The following is a 25,648-nucleotide window of genomic DNA, read 5'->3' as shown; positions in this document are numbered from 1 at the left end:
AAAACCAGGAGTGGGTGATAAATGCAGAATTGGTGACTTGTTTCTATTATACCTTTTCTCTGATTGTTCCTCACCTGGTTTTGGCTCCCACTCCTGAGAAAAAATACTGACGGAATACTGAGCAAATACTGATAATAAGGCCACGACCCCACTATTTGGCAGGCACCCATTTAAATCAGAGGCTGCAGGATGTGGCAGACATTACTGCAACAAACATGCAGCACAGCTCACCAAACTTGCAACAATCTCATCCGGGGTGCTCGGCATCCAGAGCAAGCGTAGAAACAAAAATCGAAGAAAAGCCACCACTCCGTTCTCCTTGAAAGTATTATTTATTGCTTAATCTATGTGCTTAGACATTGTGAAAACGGATAACACTGACGCATTTCAGAAATAGATGCCTTATTAATCTATTTCCGAAAAGCGTTCATGTCATCCGTTTTTACAATGCCTAAGCTCATGGATTAGATGTTACTGCAGATGAGTATAAGGTTGGCCAACCAGTCCTAAACTAAGAACCCCATATGAGTAAAGATAATGGGGTTGAAGGCAAAGAGATGTACATATAATAAATAAGAAAGCCAAGTTTGAGGAAGAAGGATCAGAGGGCAATTAAACAAATTACTGTTTATACTACAGGTTCAGGGAATAGAAGTGAAGGGATGTGTTTGGAAACCCCTGATTTGAGCATAACCATAAAGAGGCAGCAGCTTCTACTTGTTTCTCTGCAGCTCCAACACACAGACTGCTGAGCTTTCCTAGCTGACCCATGCAGTCTCGACTCAGAGAGAGCTTTTGGTATGTCTCTCTTTCAGCTATAGTTCAGATTTTTGCTGGTCACTTACCAGCTTCTGCACATTCAACTCTATTCCATCCAGCAGACTGAGTCCCCTAGTGAACACAGGCCCTGGTTCTTAGTCAAAGAAAGTCAGATGCATCTAATCAAAACCCGCAGTGCTAGGATTTAACCCAGTCCTACTTGGCTTTGCTACAATGCTTTAGCATCTTACAAATGTTCTAAAAATGCTTAGCGAGAGAGGACATTGTTAATTAGACCCCTAAAGTGTATGAGGCTCACCGTGCTCCCCTCCACATGCCACCTCTCTCATTAAGCAGCCTCCAACAGTCACAGGCAGACAAGACGCTGTTGTAGCATGCTGGGAGTTGCAGTTTAACAACAGCTGGACTACTGCAGGTTGCTGATACCTGCCTAAAGGAGTCACTCTACACGGGTCTTTGATCCCCAGATTTTTTAGACATAGTCATTGATATTAGGCATTAGAAGAAAATTGTCACCACATTCAGATGAAGAAATGCACTTATATTTGGAGTGTGGCAAACTTTGAATTTTTGGGGTGCTGGTAACATTTCGTGAGAAGGTACAGCGTTTGGTCACTTGTCTGCCCGTATATTCACCTCCACTTCCATTATATAATGTATGAAAGGTTAAATTGTGAAGTGCAGAGGCTGAAAATAATAATCCCCCAATTATTTATAGTGAATGATGTAAGATAAATGGGAACAATATGGACCCTTATTATCTATGTCCATAGCAGAAATAAACGTGCCGTGTACGGATAGCGTGACCTCCTCTTTCTAATGATTGGATTTACATTGCAGCTTGGCCTCTGTAGCTGCTCATTTTATGAGCATATGGTATAATCACTGCCTGAGGATTAGAGGGAGTAATGGGTAAATATTCCCATTTCTGCAAAGCAGGAGGTGAGAGCGCTGAGCTGTGCTAAAGTGGATGAAATGATAAAACTGCGCAGGGAGCCCAGGGCCAAACCCTTGCAGGACTGAATGTGACATTGACATGTGCTCTGGATGATGTGACTGGTATTACTGCTGAGGGATGACCTGCGATGAAGGACAACGTAATGAGAACACCTGGATTTCATTGGATTATATCAATGGACACTAAAACTAAAGCCTGTGGGATCTGCAAGTGTATTGATTGTCCCAGTATGACTTCACACATGATCACATCCAAGTATGTAGGGCGCTGTGGATGCGACCACATGTTCAATTCATTCTTGCAGGAAAGCACTGTAATGCAGCGCCTTGCTGCATTGCTAAAATGTCCAGGGGGTGTCCATAGATGAACTATGTTATAAGCAGTTTATGACGTGTAATAAACTGCTGGACTTTAGTTTACTGGAAAAAGTGGCTTGTGTGCTTTAATTGACCCGGTGAAGTGAGTGCCCCCCCCCAACATGATCAATACCGCTACCTTACAATTGGTTAGAGAATGCGGGCAACTGCAGCCTGGTTGCTAGGGGTAATGGCACAGGACGACGAACGTGGATACAAGCATCTTGCTGTGGCTTGGTGGGGTCACGAAGATTAAAGCATCTGGCTGTAACTCGGCGGGGTTACGAAAATTGTCGTCGGACTCAAACCTGGTTTGCTGTGGCTCGGCGGGGTCACAAAGATTAAAGCATCTGGCTGTAACTTGGCGGGGCTACGAAAATTGTCATCGCACTCAAACCTGGTTTGCTATGGCTTGGGAGGGCCACGAAAATTTTTCCGGGGAGAGCGGTGTGAGCAGTATCCCCAGACGGAATGGAGAAGGGGTTAGATGACCGGCTGCAAATGCTCTTCAACAAAATAGAGTATCCTGAAGAAATGCAGGAGTTGATAAAGATGACTGTGAAGGGAGCAGCAAATGAGACTGAAGCTGTTGAGCGATTAAAGTGCCTGCAGCAGGTATTTGAAAAACAACAGCAGGTATTTGAGAAACGACAACAGGACTTGGTGCAGGAACGGCAGGAGCTGTTGGCACCTTACAGAATGGTGGCAGCGGACCATTCCTTGAGTTCTCCTGTGGCGCCGGTACTATCCCAGGGAGGTAGTAAGAGATGTTGTGAACTGGGTCCTAAGACTATTGCCTTTTTTTTGTTGTTAAAGTACCCCCTACAGGCGTGGTTGTCCAAAAGGGGGTGGAGTCTCAAAAGGGGGTGGCGCATAGAATACCAAAGTTGGTTACTGGTCATGTGTTGGTACCGCCTAAAAATGACAATTCGACCGTTGATAACTGGGTAGCTCCAGTAGAAGGGGTTGACGTCAAAGTGGGAGGTGACTTGTTAGTCCACAGCACCAGGGGGAGTAACACAGACCCCACAGCTGACGGTGACACTACGAAAGTAGAAAGAGAGATCAGTCAGGAGGAGTTAAATGAGGTGAGAAAGTCCCCATCTCGTCGTCGAAGGCGCAAGGGCCACAAAAAAGTTGCTCCTGTAGCCTTTGCTGAAAGGGCAGATAAAGAAAATGCAATGCTGTGTGCCTTTATTCCCAGTGTGGATCCTCCTTTAGAAGCAGAGGAGATCAGGATCGAAGAGGAGGTGATGTTGCCAGTAGCAACCTCCGCTACAGTATCAGACAACAATGAAGATCAGGTGGAAGAGTTGGATGCAGCTTTGCAGATTCGTTACAAGAAGGACAATCTACTGAGACAAAAGGATCAGGATCTGACAGCCCTGAAAGAGAAAGTGGCCAATCATGACCAAGAACTGGAGGAAAGCTGCGACGAAATCAACCAATGGAAGGAAATGTTCCAGGAAAATAAGGAGGACCTCCGCAAAACCAAGGAGGAGGTTTTGCAGTTGAAGCTTGAGAAGGAGGCACTGAAGGATGAAGTTTCTGGACGTGATCAAGATCTAGACCAACTGCGGAAAAAATTCAATAGGGAATTGCAACAAACTAAGAGAGACTATGAGGATCTCCTCGAAGTTAAGGAAAAACTAGAGGATGATAAGGCGGATGCAGAGCACAGGCGCCAAGTGATTGAGACTACTCTACAGGACACCCGTGATGAGAATGATGATCTTCGTAGAAAGATCTCGCTACTGGAAGCTCAGGTGAAGGAGCTGCAGACGTTCTGTGATGATCTCCAGAGGGCAGAGACGTGCCTTAAGGATAGAATCGGCAGGATGGAAGCTGAGCGGGAAAAGATGGAGGAGTCTATCGAAGAAGGGAGGTATGAAGCAAATGCCTCATCGAATAATGCGAGCTTGGATGATTCGGTGGATGTAAGAGACGAGATCAAGGAGCTCAAAGAGGCATTAAAAGCCCATCTGAAGCAACAGAAGTTTAAGAGACTGGCTGTCGAGAGCCGAGTGGGCGCATTGGAGACAGAGGGTTCTGAGAGATTTCTGCTGATAAAAGAGCAGTTGAAGCAGGAAGAGCTTCAGAGATGGGTTGCTGAGAGGCGAGTAGCTGAGCTAGAGGAAGAAGTTGTCGAGCTCAAAGGTTTCCTGGCAAAGTACCAATCAGTGAACGAGGCCCCCTTGGAGAAGGAGAAGGGCAAACAAATTACGCTTAATCCTTTAAACCATGAGAAGGTGGACCTGAGGAGGGCTGAGAGAGTGTTAAAAGAAGATAAGTATGGAATGGAAGTTGTCAAGATGAGAATTTTTGAGTTCATAGCTGTGAGGCAGCTCAGGGGAAGCATACAGGGTGAAGAAGCTGAAAGTCAGTTGTCCCTGAAACCTGAGCCGGATAATCGTCTGGAAACCACTGGTGAGACAGAAACGTCTCGGTACAAGTGCCTCATAGATGTACCCGAAGATTTGAGAGAAGACTGCACCAGAGAGTCAGTGCATGAAGAGTTTAAGAAGGCCGTGGAAGCCTATAAGGTGTACTCGACCTCAGAAGCTAAACAGCTGGTGGTCCTGTCCACAACCGAAGTCACAGTGAAGAGGGTGGCTATCCTAAGTGACATGCACTGGCGATGTGTTCGCACGAAGCAGTTTGTCCGGTTGAAGACGGAACAAGCCGTTAGACAACTGGAACTCATGAGAAAAGCTCAAAGACTGCGGGAAGAGGTTATCCGGGTGCCTCATGCTCTGGTAAGAAAGCTCATTGGGAGAAATGGCCGAACCATGATGGTAAAGAAGTCTGGTGTGATGAAAGTAAGCAGTCCACATGATCGTCAGGACTGGATACCAGATGAAGACGGCATGGTGTCATTCTCCACTGTCGGAGTGGAAGAAAATCTTGCATATATACGCATGCTGATGGAGTACCAAGTGACCTACCTGCGGGAGTTAGAACAGTTGAATCTAGCCAGACTGCGAGTGGAAAGACAGCATCACCTGAGCAGCAGAAGATGGCAGCCGTCAAGAAATTGTGAGACCAGACAGAGAAAGGGCCCTTCAAATAATAGAACGGCTACAGTAGAAATTAGAGACCTTCCAAGATGTCCTGAGGATAGTGGGCGTGGGTTTAGAGGTAGTGAGACCTCCAGTAACTCAGGTCTGAGAGGCCCATACTAACGACCCAATAGAGTACGGGACAGTACCGAGTCGGACCGGACCTTAGATAGAAGGGCATGTGAGTCACACTGCTGTATTGACCGCTGGGAGCGGAGGAGGTCTGACAAGGTTACGACTGACCGCTGGGAGCGGGGGAGGTCTGACAAGGCTACGACTCGGAAATGTGACTTGACGAAGTTAGTGACAATGACATATGGTAGGTCCCTAAGGAATGGGCTAATGTTGATGACTAATGTTCCAGGGGCTGAGCAGAGCAATTGTCAAGTACATGGTCTCTGTGTGAACCGTGGGTTATAATGTGATTGTGTATATTATGTGTTCAACCCCACAAGTTTGAACAGAGGGGGGGGGGATATGTAATGCAGCGCCTTGCTGCATTGCTAAAATGTCCAAGGGGTGTGTTCTGGCTGACCATGTACCTCCCCTCAGGTGACTGATCACATGACTGTGACATCATCACAGGTCCTGTGTGCACAGAAAGATATATAAATCCGGGTGGTTTTGAAACAGTTAGAGAGAGGCCTGGTGAGGCAAGAGGCCTGATCCCTGTGTTTGGGACGCCAGTAGCCCTGGAAGGCACGTGGCTTGGAGATCACGGCTGGGGAGCCTTAAAGCCACAGCTGTGGCAGAACAGAGCTGAGAGAAGCAGCTAAGACCCGGCAAAGGTAAAAATGGTTCTTTATATGGACATTGATGCTGTACCTTGCTGAAGTCTGTATCTGAAGCCAAGCGGGCATAGCTGCCACTGAAAGGCTCTAGGACATTACGTGTGTAACATTCCTGCGAGCCACTGAGATGAACTATGTTATAAGCAGTTTATGACGTGTAATAAACTGCTGGACTTTAGTTTACTGGAAAACATGGCTTGTGTGCTTTAATTGACCTGGTGAAGTGAGTGCCCCCCCCAACATGATCAATACCACTACCTTACAGCACCCACGGTAAGTAAATTGAGCATGTGGTCACATCCACAGTCATCTACAAACAGAAGTGCTACAGATGTGACCATGTGCTCGCTTTACTTACAGGACGGTGCTTGCTTGTCAGTGCAAAAGCTAAACCAGAATCTCAATTTGGAGACATGTGTTTCAGGGTGTTGCTCCTCTTCAGTGCAAAGCATGTGATCTGATTTGGCTGTATGAGAGGCTTTTGACTGAAGCGTAAGGGGTAACATTTCTCCTTGTGCAGGGTAACATGCCTGACATGATAGGGTAAAGAGGCTTATAGGCCATGTAATACTTCTCTGAGAAATTAAATATTTCCCAGAGGAGCATTGCATGGCCTATAAGTCTCCTTACACTGGCATGTCACTCTCCACAAGGAGAAATGTTACCCCTTAGAGTGCTGGTCACCATTATTGGCAACTCTTCATTTTTTCCATAGCCTGTACAATATGTTCAGAAATAAATGGAAATGTACCAAAGTTATATCCTCAGGATTTTTTAATTAGTGGTCCAAAGTAATACAACAACAAAATATTGAAATTGCAACATGGAAGTTGAAAAACAAAGAATAAACAGAATAACCAGCATGTGCAGTGTTATGTTCTGCTACCAAAGCTAAGGAAAGAGAGGAGATCTGTCCCTACTATAGGACTCAGCTGAATCCCTACGATGTAACAGGGAACCTGATCCTGCGATCAGACCTGCTAAAGTCCTAATCTAGTCTGTACGGAGACCTATAGATTTGGGGAGGGAATCCCTACAAGTACTAAGGACTGGGAGGAATATGGGACACCTCCTAACAGAAATAGTAGCAGACAGACGAACAAACAAAATAGATAGAACCTAGAGGTCCGTAGACCAAGCAAACTAACAGAGTTAGATACAGAGCACAGGCTAGCTAGAAAGTAGATATACAATGAAGTCCAGCAAAGCCAGAAGGGCGGAGCAGGATTAAATAGGCCAACAAGGTCATGTGACCAGCAAAGGAAAAAAAACCTAACAGCAAGGTTCTAACATGCAGCAATAAAGGCACCCCCCTAATTAATACTTAGTTGCACACCCTTTGGCATCACTGGCAGCCTCCAAAAGTTTCTTGTAGCCATCTATAAGCTTCTTGCACTTCTCAGCTGGAATTTTCTCACATTCTTCCTTTGCAGTTTGTTCAAGCTCTTGAATGTTTACAGGGTTCTTATTCCCAATGGCAGATTTCAGCTCACCCCAAAGATTTTCAATGGGATCGAGGTCAAGACTCATTGCTGCCCATTTTAAACCAGTCCATTTTTTCTTTTTCAACCATTTCTGTGTACTTTTGGATGTGTGCTCTGGGTCATTGTCTTGCTGTAAGACCCATGATCTTCGACTCAAACCAAGTTTTCTCACACTGGGTAGGACATTTTGCTCTAAAATCTCTTGATAATTCTCTGATTTAATGATTCCTGTGATACAGTCAAAGCCTCCAATACCAGACACAGCAAAGCAACCCTATAGCATTATGGATCCTCCACCATGCTTAACTAGTGGTAAGGTGTTTTTTTTCCTTATACGCTTCATTGTGCCGTCTGTGAACAAACTGTTGCTTTGTATTGCTGCATTTTTGTTTCGTCTGTCTACAGAACATTTTCCCAGAAGGATTGTGGTTTGTTAAGGTACTCTTTGGCAAAGATCAGCTGTTCCTTTTCATGTCTTTTCTTCAACAATGGTTTCTTCCTTGGCCTTCGCCCATAAAGCACTGCTTGGTTTAGTGTGCAGCGTATGGTACTTGTTGAAACCATGACCCCAGACTGTTCCAGGTTGGCCTTCAAGTCTTTGGATGTTTGATGTGGTGTTTTTTTCAACCACTAGCACCAACCTTCGAAAACATCGCTTGTCAATTTTTCTGCTTCCCCCACGTCCAGGGAGGTTCTTGACGGTTCCATGCTTGGCAAACTTCTATATAACATTGCAAACTGTTAAAACTGGGATACCAAGGTGTTTGGAGATGGCCTTATATCCTTTGGAAGTCTTGTGTTTGCTAATAATAGCAGTTCTGATGTCCTCAGACAGCTCCTTTGTCTTCACTATTGTGACAAAGGAACAGGGACTACCATGTGGCTTTTTAAAACACTGAAGTCATCATTAATTGTCCATTTCAGGTCACATGGGTACCAACAATTAATCACAGGAGAATCTCTTTTGTGATTTACTACAGGCGAGTCAAAATGTGTTTCCATACTATATTAATGTAAAGGGTGTCACTTGCCATTTACTTTTCTGTATTTAACACGAGTGCTCTATACAAAAAAACTGTTTCACTTGATTCATTTTTTTCAGGAGATATTTCACATTATGTACTTAAACTTCATGGGTGCCAATAACGATGAGCAGAGCTGTATATCTGAAAAAGTGATAACGTTTATAGGTGCTTGCATATGTCAGTGCAAAAGCCAAACTAGAATCTCAATTTGCAGACACGTGTTTCGGGGTGTTTCCCCTCTTAAGTGCAAAGCAAGAGATCTGATTTGACTCCAGCCAGAGGTCTCTGGCTGGAGTCTAAGGGGTAACATTTCTCCTTGTGGAATGTGACATGCTCGACATACTAGAGTAAGGAGGCTTATAGGCCATGTCATGCTTATCTGGAAAATTAAATATTGTCCAGAGAATCATTGCATGACCTATAAGTCTCCTTACTCTGGTATGTCACTCTCCACAAGGTGAACTGTTACCCCTTATACCTGAAAAGGTGATAACATTTATAGGTGTTGTCTGGCAACAAATTATTTTTTTTTAAGCCATGGATTGATTAAAAATATTAAACAGAGGCATACTCATTTTCCATCACCCCATTTACAAGGAAGACCACTCCGGACATGTCTGCCTGCTCTGGAAGACGTGTCCGCCTCGCTTGGAAATCCCAGGACCGCTGCAACCAATTACAGGTCTGCTGATTAGAACAGTGCGTCATTGGATGCTGGTCACCTGTAGCGCCTGCTGAACGGGGCAGAGACATCCACAGCAGCCTGCGCTGTATCCGTGGGGGTTATGGAAGGCGAGTATGCTTCAGTTTAATATTTTTAATCAATCCATAGCTAAATTTAAAAAAAAAATCTATTTACTATTGGACAACCCCATTAATGATAGGAATAACCTTTGACACTTCCGATCTGTGGATTTTAATATAGAGTGATATAGTTTTGTGATCCTGGAGGTGGCGCTACTGACTGTCTTATCAGTGTGAGTGTGTGACACAGCTGTCAATCACTGTGAGATCTGTTACTGGACTCCTTATGGGCAATAACTAACAGATGACCTGTGAAAAAGAGAGAAGGCTAGATAAACGAGAAAAGTGAGGAGACCCTCGTACCTTTAATTGGATGCTGGAGGACGCTAATTTCTTGGCTTCGGTTAATGCAAGCAGTTGTTGGTAGTCAACAGGTTTGTATTTTGTACTGCCAAATCCATTCTTCATGCGAACCACTAAATCTCCTGTTCCAAAGAGGAGAGAAAAAATAGGATTTACGTTAAAACGGGATTTCAGGGGTATTCCAGGCTATCACCTATCCAGTGGAACCCACCGATGGCCTATTCCCTCTAGCTGCAGGACTAGGTGCACTCTGAAAGGAGCAGGGGTCGAGTATACCCCCTATGGGGGTCTAATAAATAGATTCCCCCAATCACTAGAACGGGAGACCACTTTTGTCATTGCCATAGACTTTAAAATACGTGGCTTGGGGCGCATACATAACCCCCTCTCCATTTCAACTCTTCCTGGGTGGGTCCTATGATCTGGTAATGATAAAAAAAAATGATGAAATATAGAATCACCCCAAAATGAATATTGCAATATTAAAGCACATGACCGCTGCAGCCAGTCCCTGGTGATGCTGATGTAAAGGGCACGAGTCACTGAACCCAGTGATTGGCTGCAGTCGTTACGAGAGCGGTAATCATTACGTCACTGCTGCAACTGCCAACAAAAACCGGATCAGTGTAGGAGAGGCAGCGCTGGGATGGAGGAAGGGGAGTATAGCGGAGTTTAGTAATTCCAAACACTGCAATCCTATTAATTAAAAAATTAAAACTACCATGGACAACTCCTTTAAATATTTCTGGTTACGTTCCGACACTACAACAATACAAAGGTCTTGGGGTCCATGTTTGAAAAGCTGGCCTATTACCCATCGGGACAGCCGGCAACTCTTCTGACTAGTAGACACCGCTGTACTGCAACCTAGACGCTGAGCTGGGCCTACTAATCAGAAGAGGCACCAGCGATGATGGCCAGTAGGAGGTGGTTCGCGAGGCTCTGGTCAGGCGGACATGGACTGCTGATGTGTAGTTATGATGTAATATTACACAGTGATGTCATGTACTCTATAATTAGCCTTCTTATTTTATAAGGATATGTGTCCCTTTAAAAGTGTTTTACTGCAGTGCAGATCTGGGCCCGGAGCGTTTCTGTGCATATATTGACTGTAAGAACTAATTATTTACTTGTAGAGTAAAGAAGTTTACACAACCGGGGTTGCAAGACGGCCGAGATCATTAGACGGCTTCAATCTGAACCTCGCCAGCAAGGAGCAATAGTCTTTCAAGTCTCCATTTGAAGAAAGTGAGCCGGGGAAGGCGGATTGTGTTCAAATAAAGAGAGAAAAAAAAGTGATGTGATTTTTATAGACCTGTTGCAAAATTTTAATTTTGTTATGAGCCCCAGAGACGGCTCCTCAATAAGCTGCAGCAACCGATCGATAGTATTCAGGTTCACAATGCCAAAAATCGCCAAGTGCAGAAATGGCAACAGCCCCAAGTGTCCTCTACATGAGAGTTCTAAGAGCTCTCCATATGTCAGGGTATGTTCACACGTGGCGTTTTTGCAGCGTTTTTTTTTTTTTTTTTTTCGCAACAAAAAATGCAAAAAATACTTCATGTTTTTTCCCCATTTAATTAGAATGGGTGAAAAATGCTGCAGAAACGCTGAAAGGATGGACATGCTGCAGATTAGGAAAACCGCTCTGAAGCTTCAAATTCGCAAGAAAAACAAACAGCATGAGAGTCCAGAAATCACATTCACTTTACTGGTACTGTAAAACGTCACATGTGAACATACGCTAAAGCAGACCTAGGCAAAGTGTGGCCCGCGGACCGGGACAGCTGAAGGCCTGAAAACAGCGGCTGATGGGCCACCCCATGTGGCCACCCTCCCCGACCCGGAGTCCAGACTTCACCGGTATTTGTGAGACTCAGAAAGAAGATGCAACAAGGTCACCACATCGCATCTGCTGTGCGGCGCCTTAGACTGGAACACATGGCCGGATATATATATATTTTTTTTTAATTGTTAGTCATTGGTGGAGTGAATGTGTGGGAGCATCATACCATTTGGGGGGCTAGGGTGGAAATCATACTGTGTGTAGGGCTGTATGTGGGACATGTGGGGATCATGCGGTGTATAAGGATCTGGGAGGACCATCATACCATGTGTGAGGGGTTGTGGGGGGGAACCATACTGTGTATAGGGGGCTGTGAGGACCATCATAATGTGTGGGGGGCTGTGAGGACCATCATAGCATGTGTGGGTGGCTCTGGGGACCATCATACCGTACCGAGTGGGAGGAGCTGTGAGGTCCCTCACACTGTGTGTGAGGGGCTGTGACGACCATCATACCTTGTGTGGGGTGGTTGTGATGACCATCATACTGTGTGTGGGGGGCTGTGACGACCATCATACCTTGTGTGGGGTGGTTGTGATGACCATCATACCGTGTGTGAGGGGCTGTGACGACCATCATACCTTGCGTGGGGTGGTTGTGATGACCATCATACCGTGTGTGAGGGGCTGTGACGACCATCATACCTTGCGTGGGGTGGTTGTGATGACCATCATACCGTGTGTGGGGGGCTGTGACGACCATCATACCTTGTGTGGGGTGGTTGTGATGACCATCATACCGTGTGTGGGGGGCTGTGACGACCATCATACCATGTGTGGGTAGCTGTGAGGACCATCATACTGTGTATGAGGGGCTGTGATGACCATCATACTGTGTGTGGGTAGCTGTGACGGCCATCATACCATGTGTGGGGGGCTGTGAGGACCATCATACCGTGTGTGGGTACCTGTGAGGACCATAATACCGTGTGTGGGTAGCTGTGAGGACCATCATACCGTGTGTGAGTACCTGTGAAGACCATCACACCATGTGTGGGAGGCTGGGAAGACCATAATACCATGTGTGGGTAGCTGTGAGGACTGTCCTATGGGATGTGGGGATCATCATACCAAGTGTAGCGGGCTGTGAGGACCATCATACCATATGTGGGGGCTGTGATAACCGTCATACTGTCTGTGGGGGGCTCTATCGGGGCCATCGTACAGTGCAGTGGCTGTGGGGCATCATACTGTGGGGGGGGGCTGGGAGTACCATGATACTGTGTAGAGGTGAATAACAGGAGCATATGATTTATAAAAAGGAGTCAATTATATGGTGTTGATGGTAAGAATTCCTTACGATAAACGTAACTTGTATTAGCAGTAGCAGAGAGTCAGCATACTTAACTCTGCTCAATATTAATATTAATATATTAATATTAATATAAAATAAAAATAATTAATATCCTAATATTAAGATTGAGCAGAATTAATTTCAGCTGATTGCTTCAGCCCCTTCACAATAGTTATGGCCTCTCATGTGGCCCCTCGGGAAAATTAATTGCCCACTCCTGCCCTACGGTATAAAACAGAAAAACAGAAGTGTATTTATGGTTGTGTTTCTTGCATTGATAGAACAATAATGGACCATCTCAGACTACTTAATAAATAATTTTCTGACTGCGGTTTGCTAAGCAGCAGACTAAATATGTTTGTCCCACTGATTAGTATCGCCAGATAAAGCCAGTGGGTGAAACGTACTGACGTCCACATCTTATACAACAAGTGCTGGCGGCTCATACTGATCAGCATCACTAAAGGGAATCTTTGCATTTAACTGACGTCTGAATGAGCCCCTATAAAAAGCGTACCTATAGTGCATTAATCCTTACCTTTAGTGCCCAGAAAATGCTGCTTAATCAATATAAAAATTAGGTTTGGTTCACATTTATACGATGCATTTTGCTGGACGTGTACACCTGAATAGCAAAAAGTGTATTTAGTGTATTCAGACATATCTGTCTGTGGATCTCAGACCAAAATGGGCAAGAAAGTAAAAAAAAAAAAAATGTTCTTTTGACTGTTTTCTCAGCTTTAGGGTAGGTTCACACGAGCCTATAAAAAGTGGGAAGATTTTTTTTCTCATTTCTCCGTCTTCAATCCATTTTATATTAATAATTACAAGAACATTTACAGTTTCCTATGTTATAGAATTACAATGTATCTGTAAAAATTGGGTGCTACTCTGTGTCTCCGTACGGCATCTCATTTTTTTTAAGCACCCATAGACTTGATTGGGAGAGTTTCATTCAATTTACGGAAGAATCTAGTGCAGGATTTGCTCAGTGGGAAAAACAAAAAAAAATCGCCTGCCCCATTGAATAACATTGGTTCGACAGCTGTCTGTTTTTTTTTCAGACCTAAAATACGGTTGTGTGAACAAGCCTTTACATCGTATTGCATTTTTTTGGACGTACAGAGAAAGAAAAAAAAACCCATAGTTGACCAGGTTTTTTGGACCAACGAAAAAAAAAAAGAACGTACGGAGAAAATGTAGATGTTTTTTCTCCCCTTTATTCTCACCGGGAGACGTACTGAAATATATAGCATTTTTAAATGGAAAGATGTAAATGGAAAGTATAAGCGACATTCGAAGAGACGCATGGGACGTGCTTACGTTTTTTGACGTACAAGTCATGTCTGCAGTGTACAAATGTGAGCCTACACTTAGGGCGCTCGGTGCACGCTTGGCGTGGCCCAGAGCTCACTGCACCGTTCCACCTCCCAGGATCTTGGCCGACAATGCTTGTCTGGAGCGAGCGCTGCCTGTGCAGAATCCTCCTTTGCTTGCGCGCTCATCAGGAGTAGGCACGTGGCTACACAGACCGGTCCGCTGCGGCTGCTCACTGCTGCTCTCCCGGATGTACACGTGTAGCGAGCAGGTGCAGCAGAGACGTCTGGGTGGCCACGCGTCGGCTCCTGGGCTGTCAGTCTGCGCGCACGCAGGAGGATTGCTCCAGGCAAGAGAGCGCTGTCAATCAAGATACAGGGAGCGGCCGTGTGATGAGAATTCACTAGTAGGAAGATGCATGGAGCTTTGGGTCACGTCACGAGTACAACGAGCACCCTAATTTGCAGAGTTTTCTGGATCCTTTTTATAGGCGCTCTATGAGTCCTAGTGGCTGTGCCTGGTATTGCAGCTTAGCTGGAAGTACTGTTTAAAAAATATAATATTTCTCTAACACAAATCTGTCACAAGAAGGCAAATCAAAGTCAGATGTAAAAGCCATGGAGTTTAAAGGGGGGCTGTTTAAACACATCAATTTTATTCTAGTGGCAGCTTTCTACTGATTAAATGTATATTTTACCATAGAAAGAAACAAAACCTAAACTCTAATTAAAATTGAGGATTAAAAGGGGTTGTCCAGATTTGTGGGGATTCAACAGCTGCTAACCCCACCGATCAGTGTACGAAGCCAGAACACCACAGCACTCCGCACCATGCACTCGGGTACTGCAGCTTGAAGCTAATATATTCTCAGCTGCAATACTTAAAATGGCCACTATAGAGAGCACAGCGCTGTGGTGTCCTGATTCAGTAGACAGCTGATTGTGAAGGTGGGAGAGTTTGGACCCCACTGATTGGCTATTGCTGATTAAAGGCTACATTCACACATCTGTTTCCATTTTTGCATTGGTGAAAAATGTAACTTTTATTTTTTTTTGGGGGGGGTTTCATCCATTTTTACAAACTGAAGGTGGCAAACTATCTGAACTTTATTTTTTCCACTGACACTTAGCAATGGATCAGAAGAAAAACTGATGTAAAATATATCTATTCCAATTTTTCATCCAAGTCTGATCCGCTAAAAATGGATATAAAAACAGATGTGTGAATGTCGCTTTATCCTAAGGAGAGGTTTATATCAAAGTCCTTCAGATCAGCGTAAGACGGGACATTCATGTCAATATTACGGCCAGGAAAACACAGAAGTTACTATACCATTGTCTTTGCTCCTGTTCGTGGTTACGAATGATCGCAGATCTCTTCCAGTCATGTCTGTGGAAGTGAATAAGAGCGGAAATTAATAAAGCGCAAATCTGGGGAGGGATACCTTAGTAGAAGACGTCGTCCCCCCACAAGGCAAGGGTCTCGTTACATCACCCACAGCACCAACCACATCATACATCAGCTATACATCATTTCTATGTCTTAATCTATAGATTATATTCACTCGATTTTAAAGATGTGAAGTTAATTTTGCCGTACCGCGAGGTCGATGTTACCCTCATATTCACAGGGCTCGTCAATTTTATTTATCTGCTGCAAAATCTACATATGTTATAAGAAGATTTTGTCGCTGATTTTTCCCTATGCATTAGTAACATTTTTATCATCAGAAATGCTGGCACTTTTACAAAATTGGACCAGAACTTTTCAAATTGTTTTACAACAGTTTTCTGGCGTATAAGTTTGATGAATCAGCCCCTTTGTGTGGAATTTATCATAGGTATCACCCTTTGCAATGTAGGTGTATGTTCACATGTTGCAGAAAGTTTTGCAATTTTTCCATTCAATACTATTCAAATTCTAAGAACAAATATCCATTGCTGAAATATCTGCAACAAAATCTGCATTGTGGGAATAGACACTAAGGCCATACTCCCACATGCGTAAACACTGCACTTTTCCACATGTTTTCCCGCAATCTGCTCTGTTTATTGTGTTATTTTTGTAAACACATTTTCTCTTTATGCATTTTAGGTGCAGATTTCTTTTATTTTTGATGCATTTTTTTTTTTAGCGCAGAAAAAAGCTATTTCAATTTTACATGTGATTTTTTCAGGCTCCCTATTAAGGTCTATGGGATAAAAAAGTGCACCAAAAACGGCACAGTTCCACATCTGTGCGTGAGTTTTCATGAAATCATGTCCAATTTGTTTATAAAGTCAGAAGCTCCAAATTACCCACACGAAAAAGGCGGAACTGCCCCCCCCCCAGATTTTGTTGCAGACATTTCTGTGCCTGAAAAATCAGTTCCATTCATCCAAATAAGTTGGTTTAGATAAATTGGACAGTTGCAAAACATTCTGTAACATAATCTACAAAAGGTGAAATCTGTGACAAGTCTGCAATAAAATCCACAGCAAAATTTGAATGCAACAAATGCGCATTTTCTTGCAGATAAGCTGCGAAAAAATCTGCAGCAAACCTTCTATGCATCAACGTCCCCTTATTTTTCATGTATTACGGTCGAAACTCTGGATCTTGTATCATAATTGGGCCGTAGATAGGCGGATTCTTCATCTGCGCGATCGGCCGCCATGTGTCGCCGCACCCTAAAAGTTTGTTTCACCATAAAAGTTTAGTTAAGAGTACTGGACTCAGTGCAGATGAAGCAGTTTCTCAGGATACAGCGTATATACGGCCTGTGCCTTCCAGCTGTTGTGAAGACCTCTGACCTGTTAGTGCTTAGATTAATTTCAGGTATTTATGGTCCACAAATCATCACAACCTGAGCTCCTGGAGCCACTACAAGTATAAGCAGGCTCCAGTAATGAGTAGTGTTACTGCTACCGGACCCCATCGCTAATGTGGTTACTCTGTGCAGAATGTGGACTTCCAGATGTTGTGAAACTACAAGTCCCAGCATGCCCCTGAAAGCTGCCGCCTCTGTTCCTGGGACTTAAAAGGTTACAGCAGACGATTATCCATAGGTAGAAGTACAGTGATAAACAGAAACCTAAAATCTATAAATTTGGCTTTTTGCCCTTTTATACAGACCCTACCGTGTTTCTAAAAAGTGTCAGGGGCTTAGAAAAAAGACGAGCACACAACTTTGCGTGAAATCTATGCAGGCTATCAACCCGTTTTCTGGTATCAAAAATTTCCAAAATGTTTGCACGAGACTCACACTGGAGGACGGATGCAGTAGGAAGCTATCGGCCCCGATTTATGAAAGCAATTTCACCAAAATTCTGGAATTGCTTTGAAAAAGTCACAAAACTTTTGCAGAACTAGGAGTACTGCGCAAAAAAAAGTGACTTCTGGCGTTTTTACAACAGTATCTCCTAGCGTCGCCAAAATAGGTGGAGATGGGGCGTGACGCCACAGCTCATCTAATTTATTACTCAGTGACTGGAGTAAGATTTCTGGCATGGCGCACGGAGGTGCTCGCCACTCGTCAGGCGCTCCAGAGTCATTAAGAGACGTATGCCTCTTAAAGTATCAGAAGCGTCTGACTCCTAAAAGCCCCCTAAAGATGGGCGTGTAAATCACCGGTCTTGATGAATCAGGGGCCGTATGACTTTGCATTCGTTCTCCATTCTGTGAGCAGTAAGGCAGGAGCAGGACCTCACGGCTCCAGAGCTGCGAACGTCTCTATTGTCTTTTGGGAGATCGGTGGGGGTCTCAGGACCTGGACCTCACTGATCTTCACGCATGTAAAGTGCTTGCAAAACATAAAAATAAATGTATCTTAGTTTAGTTACTCTTCAGTGTCTCCCATGTAAAAAAAAACAAAAAAAAAAACGTACCTCCATATGGCGACCATATGTCACTGCCAAAGTCACCATGTAGCCCCAGCCATAGAGCTCTAACCTATCGGTTGAATGGGGTCAACTTTTCCCCTGTTCGAACTCCAGAAATGGAGACACGGCACATGGAGGCAGTCCTCTCTATTGTAACTAGAAAGGCGATCGCTGCTCACGGGTATTGTGACCTCAACTACTCCTTTCCCAAGCACCACACAGGGTCAGAAGACCCCCATTCTGCAGAGATAGACACAAGGCACCATTAGCCCTTTCTTTGCTCTTCCTCTGCGCCACACGTCAACCTTCTCTGGTATAAGCAACCACCAATCACAGAGACATCACGTCTCTGACCAGATCTCTGTGGGCCACACAAAATGGCATTGAGGATCACACGTGGCCCCTGGATAGGAAGTTTTGTCCCTCGTCTCCTGAAACAACACAACCTTTCTAGGATGGTACAATAGATCTCCCCTTAGTCTTCTCCATTCTGACCCTCCCTACCCCTCCATTACCGGGAGAGGCTGGTGGAGCCCGTCCTCAATAATGAGCTGTAATGTTGTGATATTTGTCCACAGGGTTTTCAGTTTCACAATCTTCTTTTGTTCTTTTTTTTTTTTTGACAATCATGAAATGATCTGTGCAACTTCCAAAGGATCGGGTGTTCTGAACAAAAACGCTGAATGATGTAGTGGCTGGACAATGGCCGGCATTATCCCTCGGCATACCTCTGGTGTTCTTTTGACGAAACACAATGGCCTCCGGCTTGTCGACATGTCACCATTTAACGCCAGCGAGACTATCATGTTACCCTTTGTCTGCGAGTTTTCTCCTTTTATTTTCTATTACAGGTTATCCATTTGCACGGTTTGCATTTGGCTGCGGCCATTGCTTTTAATTGCCTATTAATCGAAACATCGTCCATAAAGCTGTGTACATCCAATACAGCGGATCATGTAATGGGCTGAGAGCAGCGGTCTAGGGTTTCTGATTGCCTCGGGGATGTGAGCTCAATTACAATAATATATAGGTAAGAGATGGATATGAGAGTCCTTCATAACACATAAGGCACCTGGTCCGCTCCACGCTGCAGCATAGAAAGTACAGAGTGAAATAACTCTTCCGCCTGCAAACCGGATTTCCAAAAGAAAGGTATTTGGGCTGAAGGTGGAATGGAGCGGCCAATTAACACCCTCCTGCCGAACGTCACATATGTGATGGCGCAAAAGCTCATATGATGCCATTTCTGCCCCCAAGCAATCAATGACCATTTGCCTTTTAACGTCTTCTAACATGTCAATGAGATATCAGGATATGTTCCAGGTGGGGGTCTGTGCTCGAATATCGGAGAAGGTTTTCCAGGATGCACATTTCTGGTAAAGGGGATAGATCATCAATCTCAGATCTGATCAGCTGTCGCCTGATCCCACGTCCACAGTGTTCGGAGGCGAAACACCACAGCGCCATACACTGTGTAGTGGCCATTCTTGGGTACTGCAGTCCAGCTCCCATTCATTTCAATAGGAGATAAGCTGCAGTATCCGCCATTCCACTGTGTACAGAGCTGTGGTGTTCGGTTCATTGGTGGGGTCAATGGGTGTAGAGATCTGATATCAGTGACCTAACCTATACTGAGGATGCGTCATCTATACCCAATATTTTAGAGCCCTCTAATTGTTTCCTAGACCACAAATTAGTGGATATTATTGCATATCAGTGCGAGTGAGTAACAACACATAAATTTGGACACTTTATGGTGCCACTGCCATTGGGGATGTCATTGGTCCATATAATGTGTAGATTGGTACATGTCACATCTACACAAATGTCAGGATACAATGTTTCCCGGCAGAACAACCTCCGGATCATACACTGCCTCCTCCTCCAGGTAAGTGATGCACGCGCCCCCCCGTCCATATGCTGGTGAATTATCAGACCAGGTCATCTTCTTCCATTGCTCCATAGTCCAGTTGTGATGTTCACAAGCCCATTATAGGGATCCAGCATGGTCTCTGGTAACGCTGCCCCATACACAATCATTTTTCTTTCTATCACAGCCAGCAACGTGTGATACACCAGCTCTTCTTTGGAGTTGGGCCAAATTGGCTAGTCTTCAGTACCTATGCACAGTACTGAACCTTAGGTGGCCATGATCCAGTGTCTGACTCATTGGCTGCTCTTTTTTGCACCATTTTTGGTAGCTACTAACTACAACATATTGGGAACCCCTCACAAGACCTTAGGATTAGGAAATATTCTGAGCCGGTCGTAAGGTTTGCTTCCAACACAACACCCTCAAGAGCTGACTTCAGCTGATCCATAACATACCCCAGCTCCCACCATAGTCATGGCATAGTCATGTATTAATCAATCTTATTCACCTGTCGTGCTCATATTCCGGTGGAGTATGGTTTCCTTGTACAATGACTGATAGTTTTTCCCCCCCCCCCGATCCACCCCATCACTCGTTTATCTATCTGTCCATGGAAATCTCATGACTAAGTGGCAGCTTAAAGGGTTATTCCCACCCAAGCGGACTATCCTACGCTGCCTCCATAACAAGATTCAAAGTCTAGCAGGTTCCCCCGTTTCCAGGGTCTGGAGTCAGAAAGTCAGACTTCCATCTTCATAAATGGTTCAGGTATAATAACTAGTGGTGATTTACTGTAATATGATGGTATATACAGACCTTATATTATTAGACCACAACATACTTTTACATGATTAACATTTCTAAAGTTTCCTAAATCCCTGTGAAATTATTCAATAACTTCTGTGTGTAATAAATGATACTATATTTTTAATACATTATCATTATAGATGCACTCCCATCAAAATTTTAACCTCTTATTTAGGGATGAGCAGACCCGTGGAAGTTTGGGTTCTGGTACGTGACCTGAACTTTTTTCTAAAGTTCTGTTCGGGTACCAGAACCCAAACTGAAAACAAAGGGGACCCGAATGTTGCTGGAAATCTCTCTTTCTGCAACGGACTACCTTGGAAAGTCCGTGTACAGCGTTTAGCACTGGATAGTAACTGTCTGGTACAAAAGCCAAACTTTTAAGTTCGGGTCCACTTATCCCTACTCATAATATATTGCAGTCATCATATTATACAGCACTGTGTACTTACAATTGCTCATTTTTCCTTTCTACCCAGCTGATTCTTCTCTTTTCCATTAGGTCTAGGACATCATGTGATTAAAAACTGACTAGCCGAATCCTTCTAAGCTCTATGTAGAAACAGGAGGTCAATTTTCCCTGCATGAGTCATCACTGCAAAAGGGAAGAGGGAGCAGCTGGGTCAGGAATTGAAGAGGGGGATGACTCATGCAGAGACAAGAAACCTCTTGTTTCTACATAGAGCAGAGAAAAGAGAAGAATTAACTGAGTAGAAAGACAAAATGAGCAATTGTAAGTACACAGTGCTGTATAATATGATGACTGCAATATATTAAGAGGATGAATACTTTGATGGGAGGAGGAGGAGGAGTGCTTCTTTAAAAGTTCAAATTCTTAAATGGGTAAAATTGCAAAGTGTTTGTAAAAAGAAGCAATTTAATAGTTATTAAAAATTATCTACATTTAAGAACGGAGGGATTTGTTGCCTAGGTTACTTGCCACCTCTGCAATTTATGACGGGTGGTCAGCCTCTTAGGCAAGGAGTGCGTTGCTTACATGCTCTTTGCTTTGCTTTGAAGCTTTAGTGCCCCTGCGCTTTGCTTGCACCATCGGAGAGTGCACAGTTAGTGCCAACAGAGCAAACCATCAATCGCTCTGGAGAACACCAACCCCTGCAGTCCCCCAGAATGGTGGACCTGACGTCCCCTTTTTGAATGGAGTGGAGCCCGTGCTACCACCACTTCTAAGGACAGCGAGCAGAGCAGTGGTCGCACATTCTAGCTACCATGTCACCAACAGGGCACATTGGGGACCCCTGCTCCCGGACCCTCACCTATCAGATATTTTCTTACCAAACCTGTGTATAGGTGATATTTTGTATGATGATTACTAGACAGCCCTTTTAATTATTTTTGTTATCCACATTATTTCCTTAAAATGCGGGTGAGGACAAGCAGCCGTAATAGATAACAAGTTGAGGGACGGGCCAATAGGACCACCACCAATCCTGGAAGCAAATTAATTCTGATTTTCTAAAGAGTATGATTGTAAAATATGAATGCACTTAGACAAATCTAATTCACATTTATGTAACGTCATGCTGCGGTTGCTTCTGAAACACAAAATGTGAACAGGACCTGAGGCTAATCTCCGCTGAGCAGGAGGAAACAAAAAAACCAAGTGAGCAGATGTCCCCAGATCAAGCTGAACAGAGACTATGCCGGCCATGCAGGGGATCAGCACAGAGGAACAGCTTACAACTAGATCTCTGTAATGTTAAAGGGACACCTGACATGTGACTCAGAGTTTGCAGATCCTCTCCGGGAAGGTTGGTGCTGATTCCACCTTGCTGGAGGCACGCCAAGGACAGAGTTTCATTTCCTTGTATTGTGGCATAATAAAGGCGAGACGGCTGTCAGGAACTCTGGAGCCCTGAACACCAAACAGCGGGGGCCATCACCTCCATGTTACCGATGTAGAGCAATGTACAGAATGTCCTACGAGCAGCGCGACAGGAACAGCTTATTCACACGGCCATGTTTGTGGTCAGTGACAGAGACGTATAATTAACACGAAAAAATGGAGTTGTGTACAGTCAGGTAAAGAAATCTTTTGGGGATAAAAAGGTTTGTGTTAGCCCATTATAGGTATAAAATATGATCTCATAAGCCTTGTCTGTCACAGTGCTGCATAACCAGTGCCCCATAATCAGTGCCTGCCACCGTGCCCCATAACGAGTGCCTGACACTGTGCCCCATAATCAGTGCCTGCCACCGTGCCCCATAATCAGTGCCTGCCATTGTGCCCCATAATCAGTGCCTGCCACCATGCCCTATAACGAGTGTCTGCCACTGTGCCCCATAATCAGTGCCTGCCACCGTGCCCCATAATCAGTGCCTGCCACCGTGCCCCATAACGAGTGCCTGCCACTGTGCCCCATAATCAGTGCCTGCCACCGTGCCCCATAATCTGTGCCTGCCATTGTGCCCCATAATGAGTGCCTGCCACCGTGCCCTATAACGAGTGCCTGCCACTGTGCCCCATAATCAGTGCCTGCCACTGTGCCCCATAATCAGTGCCTGCCACTGTGCCCCATAATCAGTGCCTGCCACCGTGCCCCATAACGAGTGTCTGCCACAGTGCCCCATAATCAGTGCCAACTACAGTGCCCTATAACCAGTGCCTGCCACAGGGCCTCAAGCAAAAAGGCCTGCCACTATTCCTCATAACCAGTGCCCCATAATCAGTGCCTGCCATCGTGCCCCATAATTATTGCCTGCTACAGTGCCTCATAACCAGTGCCTTCTACAGTGCCCCATAACCAGTGCCTGCCACAGTGCCTCAAGCAAAAAGGCCTGCCTCTATTCCCCATAACCAGTGCCTGCCATAGTGACTCAAGAAAAAAGGCATGCTACAGTGCTCCATAACCAGTACCTGAAACAGTGTCCCATAATCAGTGCCTAACACAGTAGGCCACAGAAAGTGTGTCACAGTGTCTCATGAAAAATTGCCTGCCACAGTGCCCCAAAAACAGTGCCCGCCACAGTGCCCCGCAAGCAGTGTCAGCAACAGTGTCTCATGTAAAAATGCTACAACAGTGCCTGAACGTTACCTATAACGTACTACAGTACCTACCACAGTACCCCATAATGTGCATGTCACAATTCCCTACCTAAGCAGTGCTTGCCATAGTACCCCACAAGTAGCGCCTGCCAGTGTCCCATTGAGAGTGCATGCCAAAGTTTCCCAATAAGCAGTTCCTGCCACAGTGCCCCACAAGCAGTTCCTGCCAGTGCCCTATTGGAGGTTCCCACTAAAGCACCTCATCAGCAGCTCCTACCAACAATCCTGTTTCTGCTACATGACTTGTCCTGGATTACCCAGAATTTCACAATTTAGCAGGGTAAGAATGAGAGGCGAGTATTTATTCTCACATTGCTGCTGCAATCACTTTTTTGGTGTAATCCCTGAAAGAAATATCTGCAGAACTGGGCAAAAAAACCTGCAGAAATCTAGTTAGGACTGTTCTCTGCCGAACGTCAACCTAGTTCTGTCTATAACTGGGTCAGAACTATATTTACCTTCCCAGGTGTCATTTTAACATTGATTTTTTAGTAAATCAGTATAAATTGCTGACCCCGTGACTGTATGAACTTTTCCCTTTGGTTGCGGACACAAGATATATCCTAATTCCCATAAAAACTCATCATTTTTTATTACACTGATGTTTTTCAAGGGGGCAGATTATATATTTTTAAATGCCTCGAATGGCTTTAAAGAAAAAAAAAAAAATTGTACTCGCCCTCTACTCACCGGAAATAGCCAAAAAATGCCAGCTCAGCCTTGGTGGCAGCAGATTGGATAAGTGGCATTTCTGGCTATTTCGAGTGGGTCGAGAACTGGAGTAGGAAGCCGAGACCACTGATCCATGGACTCGCAGGTGACCACATTTCGATAAGGAGCTTTTAGCTTGTACAAAGTCAGCACAAAGCAACCAACCATGTGTCAATAAAGCCGCGATCAGACCTTCCTCCGCTGTGTTACCGGCACATTACGGTAAGGAGTCAGTGCTGGGACCGGTTACTGTACGTAATAACCTTCTCTATTATTGATGCTCACATGTGAACCATTATCCTGATATTAGCCGTCACATGATACTACAGCCGTCCCTGTGTCAGAAACAAAGAAGTTTTATATGCTCGACCAGCCCACGGGAATATCCGGTGACACCTTAGTATCATGAGACTATCAAATGATGAATGAGAGAAAACTCAGCTGCCTCCTTACCCACACGGGGGGATGTGCCAACTAAACTCTGAAGCCACGGCCATCACTAAACGCCCTGAAATTCTGAGAATAGCTGCTTCAAATTCATTATTTTTTCACCCTTGGTACTCCTGGCTGCCGGCTCTGGATGGAATCAGTCTCCTTCCCCTTCTGGCAGCTGATAATATAGTCCCTCCTTACTTTCCCTGAAGAAGGAGACCTCACAGATATGTTGCCATGACATTGCACTGGCTCTGCTCCTTTCCTGACAAGCTGGGCAGACGGTTACATCTGTTGGTTGCTCTGCAGTGAACAGAGGAGCTCTATGCAGAGACCTGGCTGTAAGGGGAGTTACAGATCATATACAGGTGCGTCTCACAAAATTAGAATATCATCAAAAACGTAATTTATTTCAGTTCTTCAATTCCAAAAGTGAAACTCATATTATATAGAGTCATTACAAACAGAGCGATCTATTTCAAGTGTTTATTTCTGAAAACACAAAAGTCATTATCTCAGTAAATTAGAATAATTAACAAAAAAACACCTGCAAAGGCTCCCTAAGTGTTTAAAAAGGTCCCTTAGTCTGTTTCGGTAGGCGATAGCGCCGCTCACAGGCATTATCAGCAACGTAAGGTAATTACAAAAAATCTTAGGGGCCCCGGAGGGATACATTGCGGAGGTATTATAAAGTAGTGCACAACTTCTTTAATGGGAAGTTGAGTGGAAGGAAAAAGTGTGGTACAAAAAGGTGCACAAGCAACCGGGATAACCGCAGCCTTGAAAGGATTGGTAAGAAAAGGCCATTCAAAAATTTGGGGGAGATTCACAAGGAGTGGACTGCTGCTGGAGTCATTGCTTCAAGAGCCACCACACACAGACGTA

The 25,648-nt window shown here is 44.6% G+C and overlaps 1 protein-coding gene across 2 annotated transcripts in view; it reads right to left on the bottom strand.

Annotated features, from left to right (window-relative positions):
- Window positions 1-25,648, bottom strand: part of CCDC148 (coiled-coil domain containing 148) — a 226,862-nt gene that overhangs the window by 195,716 nt on the left and 5,498 nt on the right. For both annotated transcript variants that reach the window (XM_073647135.1, XM_073647136.1), the window contains exons 2-3: window positions 15,349-15,405; window positions 9,561-9,682 (exon numbers count right to left, since the gene is read on the bottom strand). In XM_073647135.1, coding sequence (XP_073503236.1) covers window positions 9,561-9,682; window positions 15,349-15,403 — 177 coding nt within the window. In that variant the 5' untranslated portion in view covers window positions 15,404-15,405. The remainder of the gene's footprint in view (window positions 1-9,560; window positions 9,683-15,348; window positions 15,406-25,648) is intronic.

The sequence above is a fragment of the Phyllobates terribilis genome, unplaced genomic scaffold, assembly GCF_046119375.1.
Source record: "Phyllobates terribilis strain yellow unplaced genomic scaffold, ASM4611937v1 Scaffold_9__5_contigs__length_417890890, whole genome shotgun sequence".
In the NCBI taxonomy this organism is placed as follows: Eukaryota; Metazoa; Chordata; class Amphibia; order Anura; family Dendrobatidae; genus Phyllobates; species Phyllobates terribilis.
The sequence above is the reverse complement of the archived record's forward strand: the minus strand, read 5'-3'. Positions and strand labels throughout refer to the sequence as shown.